The sequence below is a fragment of the Propithecus coquereli genome, unplaced genomic scaffold (genome assembly GCF_000956105.1).
Source record: "Propithecus coquereli isolate 6110/MARCELLA unplaced genomic scaffold, Pcoq_1.0 Scaffold39, whole genome shotgun sequence".
Taxonomy (NCBI): domain Eukaryota; kingdom Metazoa; phylum Chordata; class Mammalia; order Primates; family Indriidae; genus Propithecus; species Propithecus coquereli.
The window spans coordinates 2394014-2411138 of record NW_012149618.1 but is presented as its reverse complement, the minus strand read 5'-3'; the positions used below and the strand labels follow the sequence as shown (position 1 = coordinate 2411138).

The 17125-nt window shown below is 48.0% G+C and overlaps 1 protein-coding gene across 3 annotated transcripts in view; it reads left to right on the top strand.

Annotated features, from left to right (window-relative positions):
• The first annotated feature begins 1757 nt into the window (after window positions 1–1757).
• Window positions 1758–17125, top strand: part of OTOF (otoferlin) — a 94743-nt gene continuing 79375 nt past the window's right edge. For 2 of the 3 annotated variants that reach the window (XM_012652461.1, XM_012652459.1), the window contains exon 1: window positions 1758–1967. In XM_012652461.1, coding sequence (XP_012507915.1) covers window positions 1889–1967 — 79 coding nt within the window. In that variant the 5' untranslated portion in view covers window positions 1758–1888. The remainder of the gene's footprint in view (window positions 1968–17125) is intronic. The other variant, XM_012652462.1, reaches the window with a different exon arrangement.

Below are 17125 nucleotides of genomic sequence, written 5' to 3'. Positions count from 1 at the left end.
GCCTGGCCCTGGAAGGAATTCAGTAAATATTCATTAAATAAATTATACACTAGACGTTACCAAAATGGGTACTAGTCAGGAGAATGGAAGCTAAAAAGTGGGATCCGGCTTAGGTTTCAGAAGGGTCAGCTGACTCAACCCAAGCCCGCTGTGTGGAATTGCTACTGTTTTATAGATGTGGAAGCTGAGGTTCAGCAAAGTTGGATGTCTTGACTAGGGCAGATTCATGGTCTTTTTCCTAAAGATGCACAGGTCTGGAAGGGGCTTCATGAAATCCACCCCCTTCAGGAGAGAAGCTCTAGAAGGCCTAAGAAGGAGATGGCTTTTTTTTTTTCCTATCAAATGCCACCAAGCCTTACAAACACAGATCACCTGATAACCTCATGGATGGAAAATGCCAACGAATTTAGGTTCTTTTTAAAGAGACATTAAACTTATCTGGCTTTAAAAAAAATTAGACATTCCCTTGTCTTCAATAAATCAGATATTCTAAAATATTCTTTAATTTAATATGGTCAGATAAATATGAGAATGGTGAGCAGGGAATTGAGGGAGGAAAGAGGGAGAGGGGAAAAGAACATAAATAGAAAAATAGGGTAAAGTAGCAAGGAAACATCTAGAAGGAGGGAAGAAGGCTCTTGGGATACCCTGCACGTTATTCAGACTATTGAATTAAGGGAATAACCTCCCGTTATCATGCTATGAAAAATTCGTATTTCTCTTTTTAAACCTTTAGACTCTATTTCAGATAGGTCACTGGGCTTGCCCTTTTATCCTATCAGCACGCACAGGATACCCTGGGATACAGAGATGCTGTGCTCCAGGGTCTCCCCGGAGTCAGGGGGGAAAGAGGCCAGTGGAACAGCGCCAGGACCCCATGAAATGGACCCCATGAGAGGGGCAGGAGCAGCACAGAGAGGTCCCCAACCCAGCCTGGTGCAGGTGCAGAGGCCCCCCAGGAATAGGCACCTGCTGAGCTGAGTCGAGGGGAGAAGGCAGGGGTGGGGTGGGAGGCGTTCCACCAGGAGCAAGTGGAGAGAGCAAGGATACAGATGACCCTGCACAGACATCCCTTCTCCCAGCCCTAGCAACTCTTGAGAGCAGGAGGTTGGACAATTCTGCTCCTCTCACTGGAAACCAAACATCAGCCTGTCCCGCCTCCCCCAGGCTAGGTTACTGCCCCGGATCCTTAAGCGTGGCTCCTGGTAGCACATAAACCTCTGTGCCCTCCACAATCAGGCATCCCTGTCATGCGTGGCCTGGTCCTGGCCTTCCCCCCAAGGGGCAGCTCCACCCTCCCCACCTCCCGACATTCAGAAACAGTGATCCCGAGGCAGGGGCTCAGGACCCGGCCTCTCGGGGGCACAGTCTCAGGGGGGCAGTTGGGCAAGTGCGTTTCATTCTTCTCATAGAGCTCTCCTGTGGGAGGGGTGGGTGGCGAGCTCTTAGCAGGGAGCAGCAGAGCCCTGCTGAGGGGTGGCCAGGAGCCCCAGGCACTGGGAGAAGACACCTGAAGCTGGACAGGGCTTTATCTGGGAGCCAGCAGCTGCTGAATAATGGATTCTGACTCTGCCTGCACTCCCAGGCTGCACACTGAGTGCACACCACACACACACACACACGCACACACACACACACACACACAGATCCACACACGCTGGGCTGACAACTTGGAGGGGCGGGGGCTGGCAGGGCTGTGAGGCTGTGAGTCGCTGGAAGGAGCAGCTCGCTCAGTTGCCTTGGTCTCTGTGGGCAGCATCGGAGGGGCCCCAGGAGGAGGAGGAGGCAGCGGCAGAGAGGAGGAGAGGAGGGAGGCGTGTGAGCCGTGCTCCCCGGCAAGCTCCTTCCCACCGCTCACCCCTGGCAGCACCAGGCCCTCCACACCGGCATGGCCCTGCTCGTCCACCTCAAGACAGTCTCGGAGCTGCGGGGCAGGGGCGACCGCATCGCCAAAGTGACTTTCCGAGGTAGGGAAGCCCCTGTGTTAAGGAGACCCCAGCTCTGAGGGCTGGGTCAGCCACGCTTGGGGGATGCTGGGGAGAGGGCAGGCAGGGAGGATGGATGGGAAAGTTCCATCGGGGGCTGGGGCAATGGGCTTTCCACAGGTAGCCATCTGCCCCTGGCCGGCCTGGCCACGGTGATTTCTTGAAAATCAGGGGCCCCTGTGTTTCCACGTCTGCTTCTCCTTGCACTTGTCAATGTGCCAGTGCCCTGGCAGCATGCGGAGCCCTCTGCCCGGGAAGGCAGAAGTGAGAACCCCACTCCTGGGCTCAAAGAGACCCAGGACTGAGGGGTCCAGCCCTGCGGAGCCTTCCTGGGCCCCCTTCCTCCTCTCTCGTCCTCTCCTGCAGGTTGTTTTCCTTGGGCACAGGGTGGAGGTGGAGTCTTGGAGCCTGGAAGACCCACCAGGGGCTGGTAGAGACCAGGGCAGCCAATGGCTCTCCGGGCCCCAGCGTGATGGGGGTGCTGTTGGCTTCTTTCAGATCTTTTTTTGGGCAGGGACCCTGTGAACTCCATGGCCTTTCCTCTGTCGGGTCTTTTCCTATTCTTCTTCTCACTCATGCATTCAGCAGCTATTTATTATGACCTACCGTGTGCCCAGGATAGGGCTGGAAACATAAAGCATGACCCAGCCCTGGCCTCAGGGAGCCCACATCTCAGGGTAGGGGGCAGGAGGACCAGCAGGCAGACAAGTGACAGGTGTGTGATGCAGCGAGGATGGGGATGAGTGTAGCATGCAGCTCCAGAAGTGGCACCCTAACCCAGGCTGGGGAGTGGTCGGCAGGGCAGTCTTCCAGGAGGAGGCAACACCCAACTGAAACTCAAGGGACCAGCAGGAGGGAGCAAGGTGAGGTGGTGAGGACTGAGCAGGCCGAGGGAACAGTGTGCCCAAGGCTGGGAGAGGGGCAGGAACTTGGGGCCAACAGAGGCTGGATGAGCCTGGAGCCAGAGAGGGTGCAGGAGCTGAGGCCGGAGAGCCAGGCAGAGCCATAGAGATGAGGCTGGACTTTGCCCAAGATCAGTGGAAGCCCCTGAGGGTTTTAAGAAGGGAAAGGCAAGGCCGGGCTCACCCTGCCTTTTACCCACCCACCCACCCCTCCCTCTCTGCCTGGGCACTGCCTAACCTTTCAGGCCATGTCTCTAGCAGACTTTGACCAAAGGCCAGAGTACCCTCACTAGACATGGCGCCTTCTTCCCATAGAGGGGTCTGAGAGTGAGGTGGGGTAGTGGGGAAGGGGCTGAGAGAACCACACCATGCTGCAGGCTGGGTTCACAGGGATGGGCAAGGACAATGGCAGCGTCTCTGCTGGTGGAAGGAGTCAGGCCGGAGGGAGAGGATGGGGGGGCTAGGCCACCTGTTGCTTCTCACCCCAACCCGATGACTGCTTTGTCTGCAGCACCCCAGATCTCCATGTGCCACCTGCCAGCTCGTGCAGGCTTTAGAAAAAACAAGTGCATCCATTCATCTGTGTAATGCGGCCCTGTGTTCCAGAGACAGCACAGTGTTTGGCTGTGTAGCTACAGGTTGCCATGTTGTTGCAGATACATCAGGACGGTCCAGGCTGCACCAGGCCAGGCCTGGGTGTAGAGAGTTCTGCATGGCATTCGTGGAGGAACTGAGGCACGGTGGCCCCTGGTTGCAGGACCTCATCCTGGTTACTCAATCCTGTCAGCTCTGGGTCTCCCCCTGGGCCCCCTGAGTATGAGCACCCTGTCTGCCTGTTCCCACCTTCTTCTCTGAGCAGTGAAAGGGCTTGGGCCTCCAGCCTTGCTGATCATGCAGGAATTAGCCTATTTGCAATCTGTGTCCTCCAGAAGAGGGGAGCAATCACTTCCAAAGAGACCCTCCCACATTTGTAGGAGGCGGCCACAGGCAGAGCTCCTGGGAAGAGGATGGGTGGCAGGAATAGGCAAGTGGCAGTTTTCCAGCAAGAGTCCCTTATTACAACCAGAGATGCCTCTGCCATTGGCCTGCTGCAACCAGCAGCTGATGGCTATGGGCATCCCAACATACACAATAATTCAGAGGGAACCGACCCACTCTAGAATGTTCCACAGCATCTTTGGCACACACAGCCACTGGTGGCCAAGCAAATACTTTGGTGAAGAAACTTGGCCAAGCAAATACTTTGTGGGAAGAAACAAACTGGTGAACAGTCAGAGGAGACACTGGCTCCAAGCTCCCTAAATGCCCTGAGTGGGCTCAATGCCAGGTTGGGTGACAGAGCCCTGGGCGAGTTGCGTCCATCGGCAGTGGCCCCAGGTCGGCCAGAGCAGCTGGCTGAAATGCAGCTTGACCTTTTGTGCTGGGCCATCGAGACACTACAGAAAGAGCCCTCCTGGGCTGTGGTGGAGAAAGCTCTAGATACTGAGTCAGAAGCCCCGGGTCCTACCTAGATTCTCTACTTACTTCACCTCTCTGACCCTCAGTTTCCTCATCTGTAAAACTGGCATGGTAATAACAGCTATGTCACCAGGTTGCTTCAGGGAGACCCCAGGTATTGGAGAGTTTGAGGAAAGAGTATCCAAATGGCTCCTGTGCCTGTCAGGAGACCGTCCCAGGTCTCTGGCAGCAGCTGCTGGCTCCCGAGTCATCTTCTCTCCAACCCAACCACCTCCTTCTGTCAGCCAGCAGTGAGCAGGGAGAGATAACGGGGAGCGAACACATCTGAGGGTGAGCACAGGTGCCCGACCTGTGCCAGGAGCAGGCAGGTTGGGCCAGGCCTCTGCTCTGGAGGAGCGTCGGCTGAGCCAAGGAGCCGGGCGGGGCCAGACCGTCCCAGATCCCTGTTCTCACATGGGCTGGGTGTGCACAGCTTTGCCCGTGGCCACCCTCTTTCCCACCACCCCCAGGCCAGTCGGCACCCCAGGCTCAGGCTCACCCAGTGCTCCCTGCCAGCTCCATCTCCAGCTCTCAGCTCTGACTTCCCCGACGGCCACTCCTAGGCTGGTCCTGCCCTATCCATTCATTTCCTGAACATACTCATCTCTGTGGACAGGCCTGGGCTCTGGGGGTGAAGGAGACACAGCCCGGCCCTCCAGGAGCCCCATCCCACTGGACCAGACTGGAGACAGGGGGGCCTGGACTCCAGTCCCAGTCATGCCTGCGGGTCATGGGCCCTCAGGTTCCCATTAACAAGATGGAGACAGCCATCCCCCTTGAGCTCAGAGGCCTGCTGCTACCAGGAGTAATCAGGAATGGGCTGTCTGGGAAGGGGCATCTTGACCGCAGATCGATACTCAAAGAGAGGATATATTAGCTTCGAGTCTGTCCTTTCTCAACTCCTAAAATAATTCCCCGCATCAATCATAGAGCCACAGAATGCAGGGTGGGAAGGGCCTCTAAGTTCTTCTAGTGCAACCTCCTGTCCAGGGCTCAGCACCCCGCGGGCCCCCAGGCCCGGGGACCTGAGCTGTCAGGGAACCAAGTGGCAGACTGTCTGGGGCCAGCTCTGCTCATCCCCCCTCACTCTCCAGCCCCTGAGGCTTCTTGCCAAAGCACGAGGTTTGGGGATCTTCTGTGAGAGGTGGGGGTGTCTGGAGGCTTCCACTGGCCTGGGGTTGGCTCAGCGGCTCGCTCCAGCAAGGCTTTCCCTCAGCCTTTTCATCCTCATTGCTCTCTCCGACCCCCGCCCCAGCTCCCACCCACTGTGTTCCCGTCCAGCCCGTTCCCCAAAGATGCCAAGCCCCTTACACCTCCAAGCCCTGAGATGTTGTATTTCTTCTGCCTGGAGTGACCTCCACCCTCCACCTTGAGAACTCCCATTAATTCTGTTCATCCTTCAAGGCCTAGCTCATATGTCATTTCCTCCATGAAGCCCTCCCCTTCCCTTGCAGTACTTTGTACATACTCCTGCCACGGGTCTTCTGTGGTACATCGCATTTTAGAAACTGGTCCCATTTCTGTGCCCTGCGCTATTGAGCACCTTCAAGGCAGAGATCAGCCCTTAGCTATCTTAATTGAGCCCACGCTAAGCACTGGGCTTGGTCGTCGAAATAACTAAGAAATGGTTTCTGTCTTGGAGGTACTCGCCTTTGATGGATTTAAGTTCTTTCACTGTGGCACGGCCACCCTTTGGCTCAGTCTCCCCATCTGTGAACTCCCACACCAGAACTTTCTATCCAAGGGGAATCAACAAGGGACTGGAAGAGGCCTTAAGAGCCAGGACCCCAGAACCCTGGCTCCTATTCCCTCCATCAACCTCCCCAACCTGGAGAATCTTCCGGGGCCCCAGGGGGAGGCTGACCTCATCCTCTAAGTAAGGGGGCTGCACTTGGACCTGCCCTTCAGTGAGCATGCTCTTTCTCAGCCTCGCTGCGACAGCACACAGGACAGAGTGGGGGACAAACCAGGGTCTCACAGTCCGATGGAGGGGAAGAAACACGCAGATGTAATGGAAACGAAGGCAGCCTCTGGGAGGGCCGAGGTGTGCTCGTGGGGCAAATTGCCACAGTGATCAGAGGGCGCAGCTCTCTTAGAGCCACAGAGATCAGGGAAGGCTGCGGTAGAGGGCAGAGGAGCAGGGCCGGGGGAGAAGGAAGCAGATCGGGGTCTTGAATAACCGCCTAGTTTGCACACATGGAGATGCAGAAGGAAGGGGTAAGACGAGGCCGTCCTGGGTGAAGGACTGACCAGAACAGAGGCCAGAGGAGGGAAATCATGGTCGAGTGCAGTGACCGGGAGGCCACTACATGTGGAGGGAGCAGAGGCTGCGGGGAGTGGGTGGAGGGAGACCAGCCGGAAGAGGAGTGTGGGGTCAGGTGGGACACTGTGCTGGGAAGGGCTGGACCCAGCCTGAGCACTGGGACAAGATCTCCCCTACTCTTGGCTGCAGGGATTGCCTCTGGCTCCAAATTAGATTTATTTTCTCCAGTAAAATGGGGGAGCTCTCCCTCTTGATAATAAATACTATTTCTATCTGGATACTTCTCTACCAACACTGGTAAAGGAGTCAGAGCATCACAGCGCCTGACCCTGAGATGCCCCCTCGATGCTGGGGCCTGCCTGTGGACACTGGTCCAGCCTAGCACCCCTCCATTGGAGGATGTGGGCTGAGTTTCGCCCCCATAGAAAGCAGCAGCAGAGGGGACCCTCAGGACAGCCTGGGCCTGCCTGTGCTCTCAGCCCTGTGTGCTCACCGTAGACCGAGGGGTGTGCCCCCTGAATCCGCCACTCTTCCCAGCACCTGCGGGCCCCCTCAGCACCTCTGAAGGGAAATCTTCTCTGCCAAAGCCCCCCAGGTGGTGGATGTTCCCCTCTCCTCCCACCCAGAGCAAGCCCATGCAGACCAGAAGACAGCAGGCAGAGCACGGAAAATTCCTCGGGCTTTTCCTGCTTTGATAAGAGGAATACGTTCTCATGAAATGGAAATGATTATAAAACTGTCTTCTGCTACAGAGGCCCTCAGCAAAAATGCTTTTGGAAATGTGCTTGAGAACAGATTTGCAAATAATTTTCCCGAATTGCAGAGCTATGGTTGTCTTACCTACCTTATAACGCGAGGGCTATTGTATTTCTTTCCTGCATACTTCATCCCTGGGTCTGGCCCTTTTTTTGTTTAAACTTCTTTTATGGAAAACCTCAAATGTATACAAGAGTAGGGGAAATAGTAAATGGCCCCATATTCTTCCCATCCAGTTTCAACAGCCATCAATTCATGGCCGATCTTGTTTCATTTATACTCCATCCCACTCCCCCACCCCAAATTATTTTGAAGACAATTCCAAACCCCATGCCATTCCATCTGCAAACATCCAGTACATAGCTATGGAGCATAAGGACTCAAAAAACCACCGCCTATTTTATCATTCCTAAAAATTAACAATAATTCTTTAACGCTATCAAATATTCAGTGATCAAATTCCCAATTGTCTTATCAATGTCATAAATTTTTTTCCAAATGTGAAAGGCTTCATTTGAATGTGTTTTGTAAATCAAGTATTTAATCATTCACTCACCCGTGCTTCCTTTCATCCAGGTAATGAATATCCACTGAGGGGCGGCCAGGTGCCAGGTGCTATTCCAGGCACTGCGGGGAGAGCAGGGAACGGGACAGATGCGGCTCCTGCCCTCAAGGGAAAGGAGTCACCACACGTCGCCATGTGTGTGAGGAGTATCGTGGAAAGGGAGGCACAGGTGCCACGGCCACTTAGCCCAGGAGGTCAGGAAGCTGCCCGAGGTAGTGAGGGAAAGACGGACAGACAGATAGCTGAAGAGCAAACGGGAAGGGAAGTAGGGCTCGGAGTCGGCCCCAGCTCCATTCCAGGCAGAGGGGCTGACAGGGGCGCAGATGCAGTGGTGCGGAGACGCGTCACACCGTAGAGACTGAGCGTTGTTTTGTCAGGAGAATGGGGTGCTAAGATCTGGTTTTGGAAAGAATATTCTATACGTCCAGACTGCAGGCAGGAAGCCCAGGGGGGAAGCTGGAGCGGTGTGCAGATAGAGGGCTGAGAGCCTCTGGGTGGTCAGAGAGAAGGAGCAGCGCTGGGATTGGGGGAGTGAGCAAGAGGGCAGGACAGGGTGTCTCTGGACAGGAGTAGGGTAAATTGTGGCCCCAGGGACCACCTTGGACCCAGGGATTTGGGGGGCAGGGCTTAGCTGATCTCCCTCTGGACTTCTCCCAGTTGCTGACACTTTAAATTCTGGCAGACATGAAGATGTCCGGGTGGAAACACCTGAAGCTATCAGCTCGCAGGTGGGTACCCCCAGGGCAGGCCCTTGGCTGCTTCCCGGGCGGCCCAGTGCCTGGCACAGACACAGCTGACACAGAAGCGGGAAGGAGCACGGCCTGCAGGTGCAGCAGGAGCAGCCGATGGGTTAGCAACAGGAGCCCCTCTGCAACCGCCACGCAGGCGGCCCCAGGCAGGGATCCCACAGTTCTAGAAAGGTCTCCTGAGACAGGGAACATCATGTGATCATTTTTACCCCAGGCTCCCTGACTGCTTTCTACCTGGATTCATCCACCTTCTAGACACTGTCTCTGTTTCTATTTTATTATTATTATTTTTCAAAGCAGGAGGGCTTATCTGCTTAGTTAGTGATCAATTTTCACTTACTGGCTCTTTTTGTTAAGCCAAAATTTAAGACGAAGTCAGGACTGCAGTTTCCACAATATTTTTATCCCATTCGAGAGTATAAAAAAGAGTCACCTTCCCATCATGCCTCACTATATCCCCAGTGCCTGGCAAGGGATGGAAGTTCTACGTGCTTGTGGATCACTGGGACCATGAGCTCCTCCATCTGCCACAGCAATGGAGAACCTAGGACCCAGCAGTTGCTGAGTGTGTGGCTGGCACTGTCCTAGGCTCAAAGGGAAACACCACACTCCTCCTCTGCCTCAGTGTTAGGGTCTGAAAAATTGGAACCAGAGTTACCAGTTAGTTACACGGCGAAGTCAGAATTTGAGTGAGCACCTGGAAGACGTACAAGTTTGAGCTGAGCCAGAGAGATGGGGTTTATAATCCCTGCCCTGTCCCTGCCTCTCAGATAAATCCCTGACCCGAGCCTAAGTTTTTGTCTTGTATACCTGGATGTTAACAGGGTGGGTTAAAGGGAAATAAATAAGTAGAGGCAGAAATGATATTTGAGTAAGATTCGTGAAAAATAAAGGGGTAGAGTTACATGGGACCTACATTTAGCTAAGAAATGGGGGAGATAGAAGGGCAACCTCCTGTGGGAGGCCCAGGGAGTCCATATCCCAAATCTGGCTCTGGGACACTGATGATTTTCAGAGAGTATTCTATTTAAGAAACTCGAGGAACAGCTGCTTTCCTGGACAACTTTTTTTGAATTGAATTTCTTCATTCTAGTGTGCCATCAACTGTCATTATAAAATTGATGATGTGTTCCTGACAAGGACAAAAAGTGTTATTATAAGAGATAATCACAAACAACTAGACAGGAAAATCATTAGGGATATAGACGATTTGACAACACCATCAACCACATTGACCTAATTGGCATTTCTAGAACATTACACTCCCAAACTAAAAAATATAGATTCTTCTTAAACGCACATAGAATACTCACCAAGCGAGTCCATAAACTGGACAATTAGACAAGTCTCAATACATTTCGAGACTGACATCTTGCAGAGTATGTTCTCTGACCAAACTGGAATTCAACTAGAAATCAATAAGAAGAAGAGTATCTTAAAAAGCCCCAAATATTTGGAAATTAATACCCTTCTTAAAAACCTATGATCAAAGAAAAAAACAAAAGAGAAAATTATACAACATTTCTAAATGAATGATAATGAAAATACAACATGTCAACATTTATAGTTTTAAATACTTATAGCAGAAAAGAAGAAAAGCATGCAGGGCGTGGTGGCACATGCCTGTAGTCCAAGCGACTAGGGAGGCTAAGGTGGGAGGATCATGTGAGCCCAGAAGTTCAAGGCTGCAGTAAGCTGTTATTGTGCCACTGCACTTCAGCACGGGTGACAGAGTGAGACTCTGTTTCTAAACAAACAAACAAAAAAAAGCAAAAAAAAAGGTAAATCCCATAATCTAGGTTTCTGCCTTAAGAAGTTACCAAAAGAAGGGCAAATTGAACCCAAGTCTTGAAAATATTATGCTAAATGATGATCCAAATATTATGCTAAATGAAAGAAGCCAGACACAAAAGACCACATATTGTATAACTCCATTTACAGTCAAGTATTGCTTAATGGTGGGGATACATTCTGAGAAATGCATCATTAGGTGATTTCATCATTGTGCAAACATTATAGAGTATACTTACACAAACCTAAATGGTGTAGCCTACTATACACCGAGGCTATATGGTTTGGCCTATTGCTCTTGGGCTACAAACCTGTGCTGTAATCATACTATAGGCAATTGTAATATAATGGTAAATATTTGTATATCTAAATATATCTAACTATAGAAAAGATTAATAGAGAATTAATAAAACCAAGTTGTTTCTTTGAAAAAATTATTAAAATAGATAAACCCTAGCAAGATTGATGAAGAAAAAAAGCAAGAATACACAAATTACCAATATCAGGAGTGAAAAAGAGAATACCATTACATTAAAAGGAAAATAAGGGAATATCACAAATCTCTTATCTCAATAAATTCTACAACTCAGATTAAATGGACACATTCTTTGAAAAACAACTTATCAAAACAAACACAAAAAGAAATAGAAATTCTTAAGAACCCAATATCTATTAAAGACATTGAATTTGTAATTACAATGATGACAACAAATAAACTTTCTTCCAACAAAGAAAACTTCAGGGCTAGATGGTTTCACAGTGTATTACAGAAAACATTTAAGGAAGAAATAATACCAATCTTACACAAATTCTTTCAGAAAATAGAGAAGGAAGAACACTTCCCAACTCACTTTTTATGATAACAAAACCTGACAAAGATCTTACACAAAAAGAAAATTAGAGCCCAATATCTCTGATGAGGACAGATGTCAAAATCCTTAACAAAATATTAGCCAACTGAATAGCATTATATGAAAAGGATAACTCATCATGACAAGTGAGTACTATGCCAGGAATGCAAGGTTACTTTAAAATTAGAAAATCAATGAAAATATTTTGCCATATTAACACAATAAAAGAAAAAAACTACATGGTTATATCAATAGACACAGAAAAAGCATTTGACAAAAATCTAACACTCAGTCATGACAAGAATTCTTAGCAAGCTAGAATAGAGGGAGATTCCTCAATCTGATAAAGACAACTGCAAAAAACATCTAGCTAATATCACACTTAATTCAGAAATAATGAACATTAAGATCATAAGCAAGGCAATGTATATGATCCACTCTCACCACTTCTATTTAGCATTGTATTGGAGTTCTAGACAGTGTAATAAGGCAAGAAAAAGAAAAAAAACTCATACAGATTGGAAAAGAAGAAGTAAAACTGTCTTTATTCATAGAAAACTACACAGAAAATCCTGCAGAATCTATTTCAAAGCTGCTACAATTAATGAGTGAATTTAGCAAGTTTTCAGGTATCTGATTAATATACAAAAAATATTTCATCAAGACGTAAAAGAACTTCACACTAAAAACAAAACAAAACAAAAATGCTGAGAGAAATAAAAGAAACCCAAATATATAGAAAATATGTTCATGGATTGGAAGATTCAGAATTGTTAAGATGCCAATTCTCTACAAAAAAAAATTTTTTTTGAGACAGGTTCTCACTCCGTTTCCCGGGCTAGAGTTCAGTGGCATCATCATAGCTCACTGCAACCTCAAACTCCTGGGCTCAAGTGATCTTCCTGCCTCAGCCTCCCAATTAGCTGGGACTATGGACATGCCCCACAATACCAGCTAATTTTTCTATTTTTAGTAAAGATGTGGTCTCACTCTTGCTCAGGCTAGTCTCCAACTCTTGAGCTCAAGCGATCCTCCTGCCTCAGCCTCCCAGAGTGCTAGGATTACAGATGTGAGCCATCATGCCAGGCCTAATTCTCTACAAATTGATCTATAGACCAAACACAATCCCAATAAAAATCACAACAGGCCATTTTGTAGAAATTGAAAACAATTTTAAAATTTATATGGACCTACAAAAGATCTAAAATAGCCAAAGCAACATTGAAAATGGGTTCACACTACAGTTGACCCTTGAGCAACACAGGTTTGAACTGCATGAGTCCATTTATATATGGATTTTCTCCTGCCTCTGCCACCCTTGAGGCAATAAGACCAACCCCTCCCCTTCCTCCTCCTCCTTAACCTATTCAACATGAAGACAAGGATGAAGATTTTTAAGATGATCCACTTCCATTTAACGAATAGTAAATATATTTTCTCTTCCTTATAATTTTCTTAATAACATTTTCTTTTCTCTAGCTTACTTTATTGTAAGAATACAGTATATAATATATGTAACATACAAAATTGTGTCAAATGACTGTTTCTGTTATTGTTAAGACTTCTGATCAATAATAGGCTATTAGCAGTTAAGTTTTGGTGGATCAAAAGTTATACATGGCTTTTCAACCTTTTGGGGGGTTGGCACCGCTAACACCCATGTTGTTCAAGGGTCAACTGTATTTGATTATAAGGTTAACTAGAAAGTTATAAAAATCAAGACAATGTGGCATTGACCTAAGAGTAGATACACAGACCAATGGGACAGAATACAGTATCCTGAAATCTACCCTATGCATATACAATCAATAGATTTTCAATCAGGGTGTTGGGTATCTAGAAGAGATAGCTATCTATCTGGGTGAAAAATGAACTTCAAACTCCTACCTCATACCACCCACAAAAATTATTTCAACATGGGTTATAGACATAAATGTAAAAAATCTATAAGCTTTTAGGAGAAAATATAGAATATCACTGTTATACTCTTTGGTTAGGCAAAGATTTCTTAAAGAAAATTTAAAAAATACTAGACATAAGGAATAAATTTCAATAAAAAATTGATAAATTGGATTTTTTAAAAATTGAAAACAGCTGTTCATCAAAAAATGAAGAATATGAGAAAGCAAGCCACACACAGGATAAAAATACTCACATTTATCTGACAAAGGACTTGTAGCCAGAATATATGAAGAACCCCTATAAATCCGTAATAAAAAAACAAATGATCAAATTTTTTAAATAGGCAAAAGACTTGAACAGATACTCCACAGAATATAGACATTTGGCCAATAAACATATGAAAATGTGGTCAACACAATTAGTCATTACAGAAAGGAAAATCAAAATTATGAAGAGAGACTATTTCACATGCACTAAAATGGCTGAAATGTAAAAACTCTGACCATAACCAAATGTTGATGAGAATGTGGAGTAACTGAAGCTTCTTTTTTACATTGCTCATGGGATTGTGAAACGTTCCAATGACTTTGGAAAACTGTTTGGCAACTTCTTATAAAGTAAAACAGACACCTACCCTATGACCCAGCAATTCTGCTCTTAGGTATTTCTCCAAGAGAAGTGAAATTAGTATATGTTCACAAAAAGACGTTTATAAGAAGGTTCACAGCAGCTTCGCTCATAATAACCCAACACAGGAAGGAACTCAAGAGTCTATCAGCAGAAGAATGGACCCACACGTTGTGGTATATTCACCCAATGGAATATTACCCAACAATAAAAATGAATAAATTGCTGATATATGCAACAACATGGATGAATTACAACATTACATTGACCAAAAGAAGCCAGACACAAAAAAAGCACATTCTGTAGGATACCATTACATGAAGTTTAAAACAGGCGAAACTAATCTTTCGTGCTAGAAGCAAAAGCAGTGGTTACCTAGAGGGGAAGTCAACGGGAAGAGGGCGCGAGGGAGCGTGCTGAGGAGACAGGAATGTTCCGTGTCCTGACTGCGGCGATCACACAGGCACAACTCGTTAAACTGTACACTGGAGATCTATGAATGTCAACTTCATCTAGTTAAAAAAAGAAGAGATAATCACACCTAAAATACCTGAAACTTGAAAAAATATTACATAAGATGAGAAAAAAATTATTTCTGATCATACGCTACTAAAGATAAGCTACAAATGTAATTCATAATAGAAGAGAACATTTTAATATTTAGCACATAACTTAAAGGTCTAAAGGAAAAGCAGGGCTCTTTCGTAGAATGATAATAGCTATTTCTTATTGAGCAACACACCATACTCCAGACGCTATTCTAAGCACCATCATATCCTCCCCTGTACAAACGAGGAAACTAGGGCAACGAGAAGTTAAATATCTTCTTCAAGGGCACACAGCTAGCAAGTGGTAGCACGGGGACTTGAACTCAGGCGCTCTGGCCCTAGAGCCTTAACCTCTATACGATGCCCCTGTGCTTGTAAGGGACTTGAGGCTTTACTCAGACTTTCTCAAACACGGTTTCTTGCTGGTCCTGCCAACGGTGCCAGGATATAGGCTGGTGTCGGATAATAAACCCCAGTTTACCGATGACTCTGAGACCCCAGGGGGTTGGCAGCTCCAGGCCGCACACCTGGCTCTTTTTCCTGCACACAGGGGCGCCTCAGCCTTGCTTCCTGGTGCTCTGTGGGAGTGCTGGCCTTCGAAAGGAACAGGCTTGTCTAACCTTGGGAGAGTGGAAACACAGCAGAGTGGAAATACACTCAGAGAGCCCCTGTGGAGGGAGAGCGGGCGAGGAGGTACCAGGACACGGACCCGGGAGAGTCGCAGGAGAGGATAGGCGGCTTGCTGACCTCTCTGCAGTCCATCCTTGGCTTTGCATAAAATGAGGCTTTGCTGGTTTTAAATGAGCCACAAGCAGAGTATTTTCCTCTATTTCTCAGCGCACACAGGGACAATAGTAACGTCAGGCACTGCCAGGACATAGGCCAGAGGGCTGGGTCCTGGCAAAAACAGGCTGTCCTTGAAAATAGTCTCAGGACCTTTTCCACCCCCTTTGGATGGCTTGCCACCTCACCCTCTACCCTCCTGGGCCCCCAGCCCCTTCAGTCTTCCTTCGCGGGGCTGCTCCCTGAGGGCAGACCTCTCACGGTCTTCCTTTCACCATCCGGACTCCCCCGTCCTGTGTCCTGCTCCGTCTGGGCTCCATTCTCTGCTCCCCGCTTGCAAACATTTGCTCCCATTGTTCTCTCTGCCTGGATTTCCTCCTCCTCTCTTCTCCCCAGTCTCTCGGCAGATCTAGATTCCGTCTGGTCTTCCAGTGGCAATGCCCATGCCACTACAATGCCTTTTTTGACCTGCTAAATTGGGAGTCACTTCTCCTTTTCCTGTGTTCTCACTTTATGCTTTTTGCACGCCAGTGACCAAATTCTGCCTCGTGTAATAGCCTTTTCCACGCCTCACATATCCCCGTCTGGGGTATAATAAGCTCTTAAAGCCATCATCCAGATTCAAATGATCTCTGTACAACTCCCCTCCGCTAGGGCCACATGGCAGCGCAGACACATGCCAGGTGGGGAAGACCCCTGTGGCCGGGGGAAGTGAATGAATGCACACGGGCTAGCAGCTCCGTCCCGACTCACCTGCTTTTCTCAAAGGTCTGGCTCTAGCAGGCTAAACCGTCTGGAAGAGGGAGCCATTTTGTGCAGATGGGACGTTTTGTTCCTTAAATCATGTCACGTGGAAGGCTAGCACACCACCCTGCATTTGAAACAAGCTCTGAGCTCGCCTTCATTTAGGAGGGTAGCTGCAGTGTGGATATTTTAAAATGGCGAATGACATAAAAGTTATTTCTATTAAGCTCTGGAACACCTGAGCCCTCCCATTGGGGATGGGTATCTCTGATGCCATGGCATTTATTACACTTTAAGCACAGACTCTGCTGTTCTTACTCCATTTATTGACTCAGGGAGTTTATTTCAAACCAAACAGCTCAGCATTCCCATGAGCAGCTGCCTTGGAAGGAAGGAAGGAAGGAAGGAAGGAAGGAAGGAAGGAAAGAAGGAAGGAAGAAAGGAAGGAAGGATGCTGTTCAATTTTCCCCTCTGACCTCCTCACTCAATCTGCAAAAGCCTCTCCATGTGAGGAAGAGGCTATTTTCCTTCAAGCTTTATTCTCAATCTTCCCTGTGGTAAGAAAGGTGATTAGATACTGAGATTTTTAATAGTTTTGTCTGAGCCATTTAAAATGAAGCAGAAATGTCAACAAGATGATGTTGAATGGAGTAGATGTTAAGTGAAAATGAACTTGAAACAAGAGATGGGGTTAGTAATCCCACTGGTAACTTGGAACGGATGATGGAGGTCCCTGGCTCTGCTCCAGTGAGCACAACGGGGCCACCCGAATGATCCCTGCCCCTGTTCGTACAAACCAGCCCAAAAGTGGTTCTTCAAAACTGCGGAAAGACATTTTGTTTTTTTACTCACTTGGCCTTTCCACTGTTTCTATATGATCGATTTGTTTCAGCAAACCTTTTTTTTTTTTAATGCCTAGAGGTAAATTTTAGGTGATCCTGTTTGAGAATATTCACCACATCTAAATCCCCAGGGCCTAAGTCAATGAGATTTTAGCACATTTCAAAACAGAAATGTATAAATTCCGCAATGGCTGATTTCACTGTATTTTACTTCCTCTCTAACAAGGCTATGGGAAATACACAAGCGGGGAGGGTTTGAGCCTGGGTGCTTCACGCTCACTCCAACCACTTGGAGCACCCCCCACCCCACCACAGCCCCC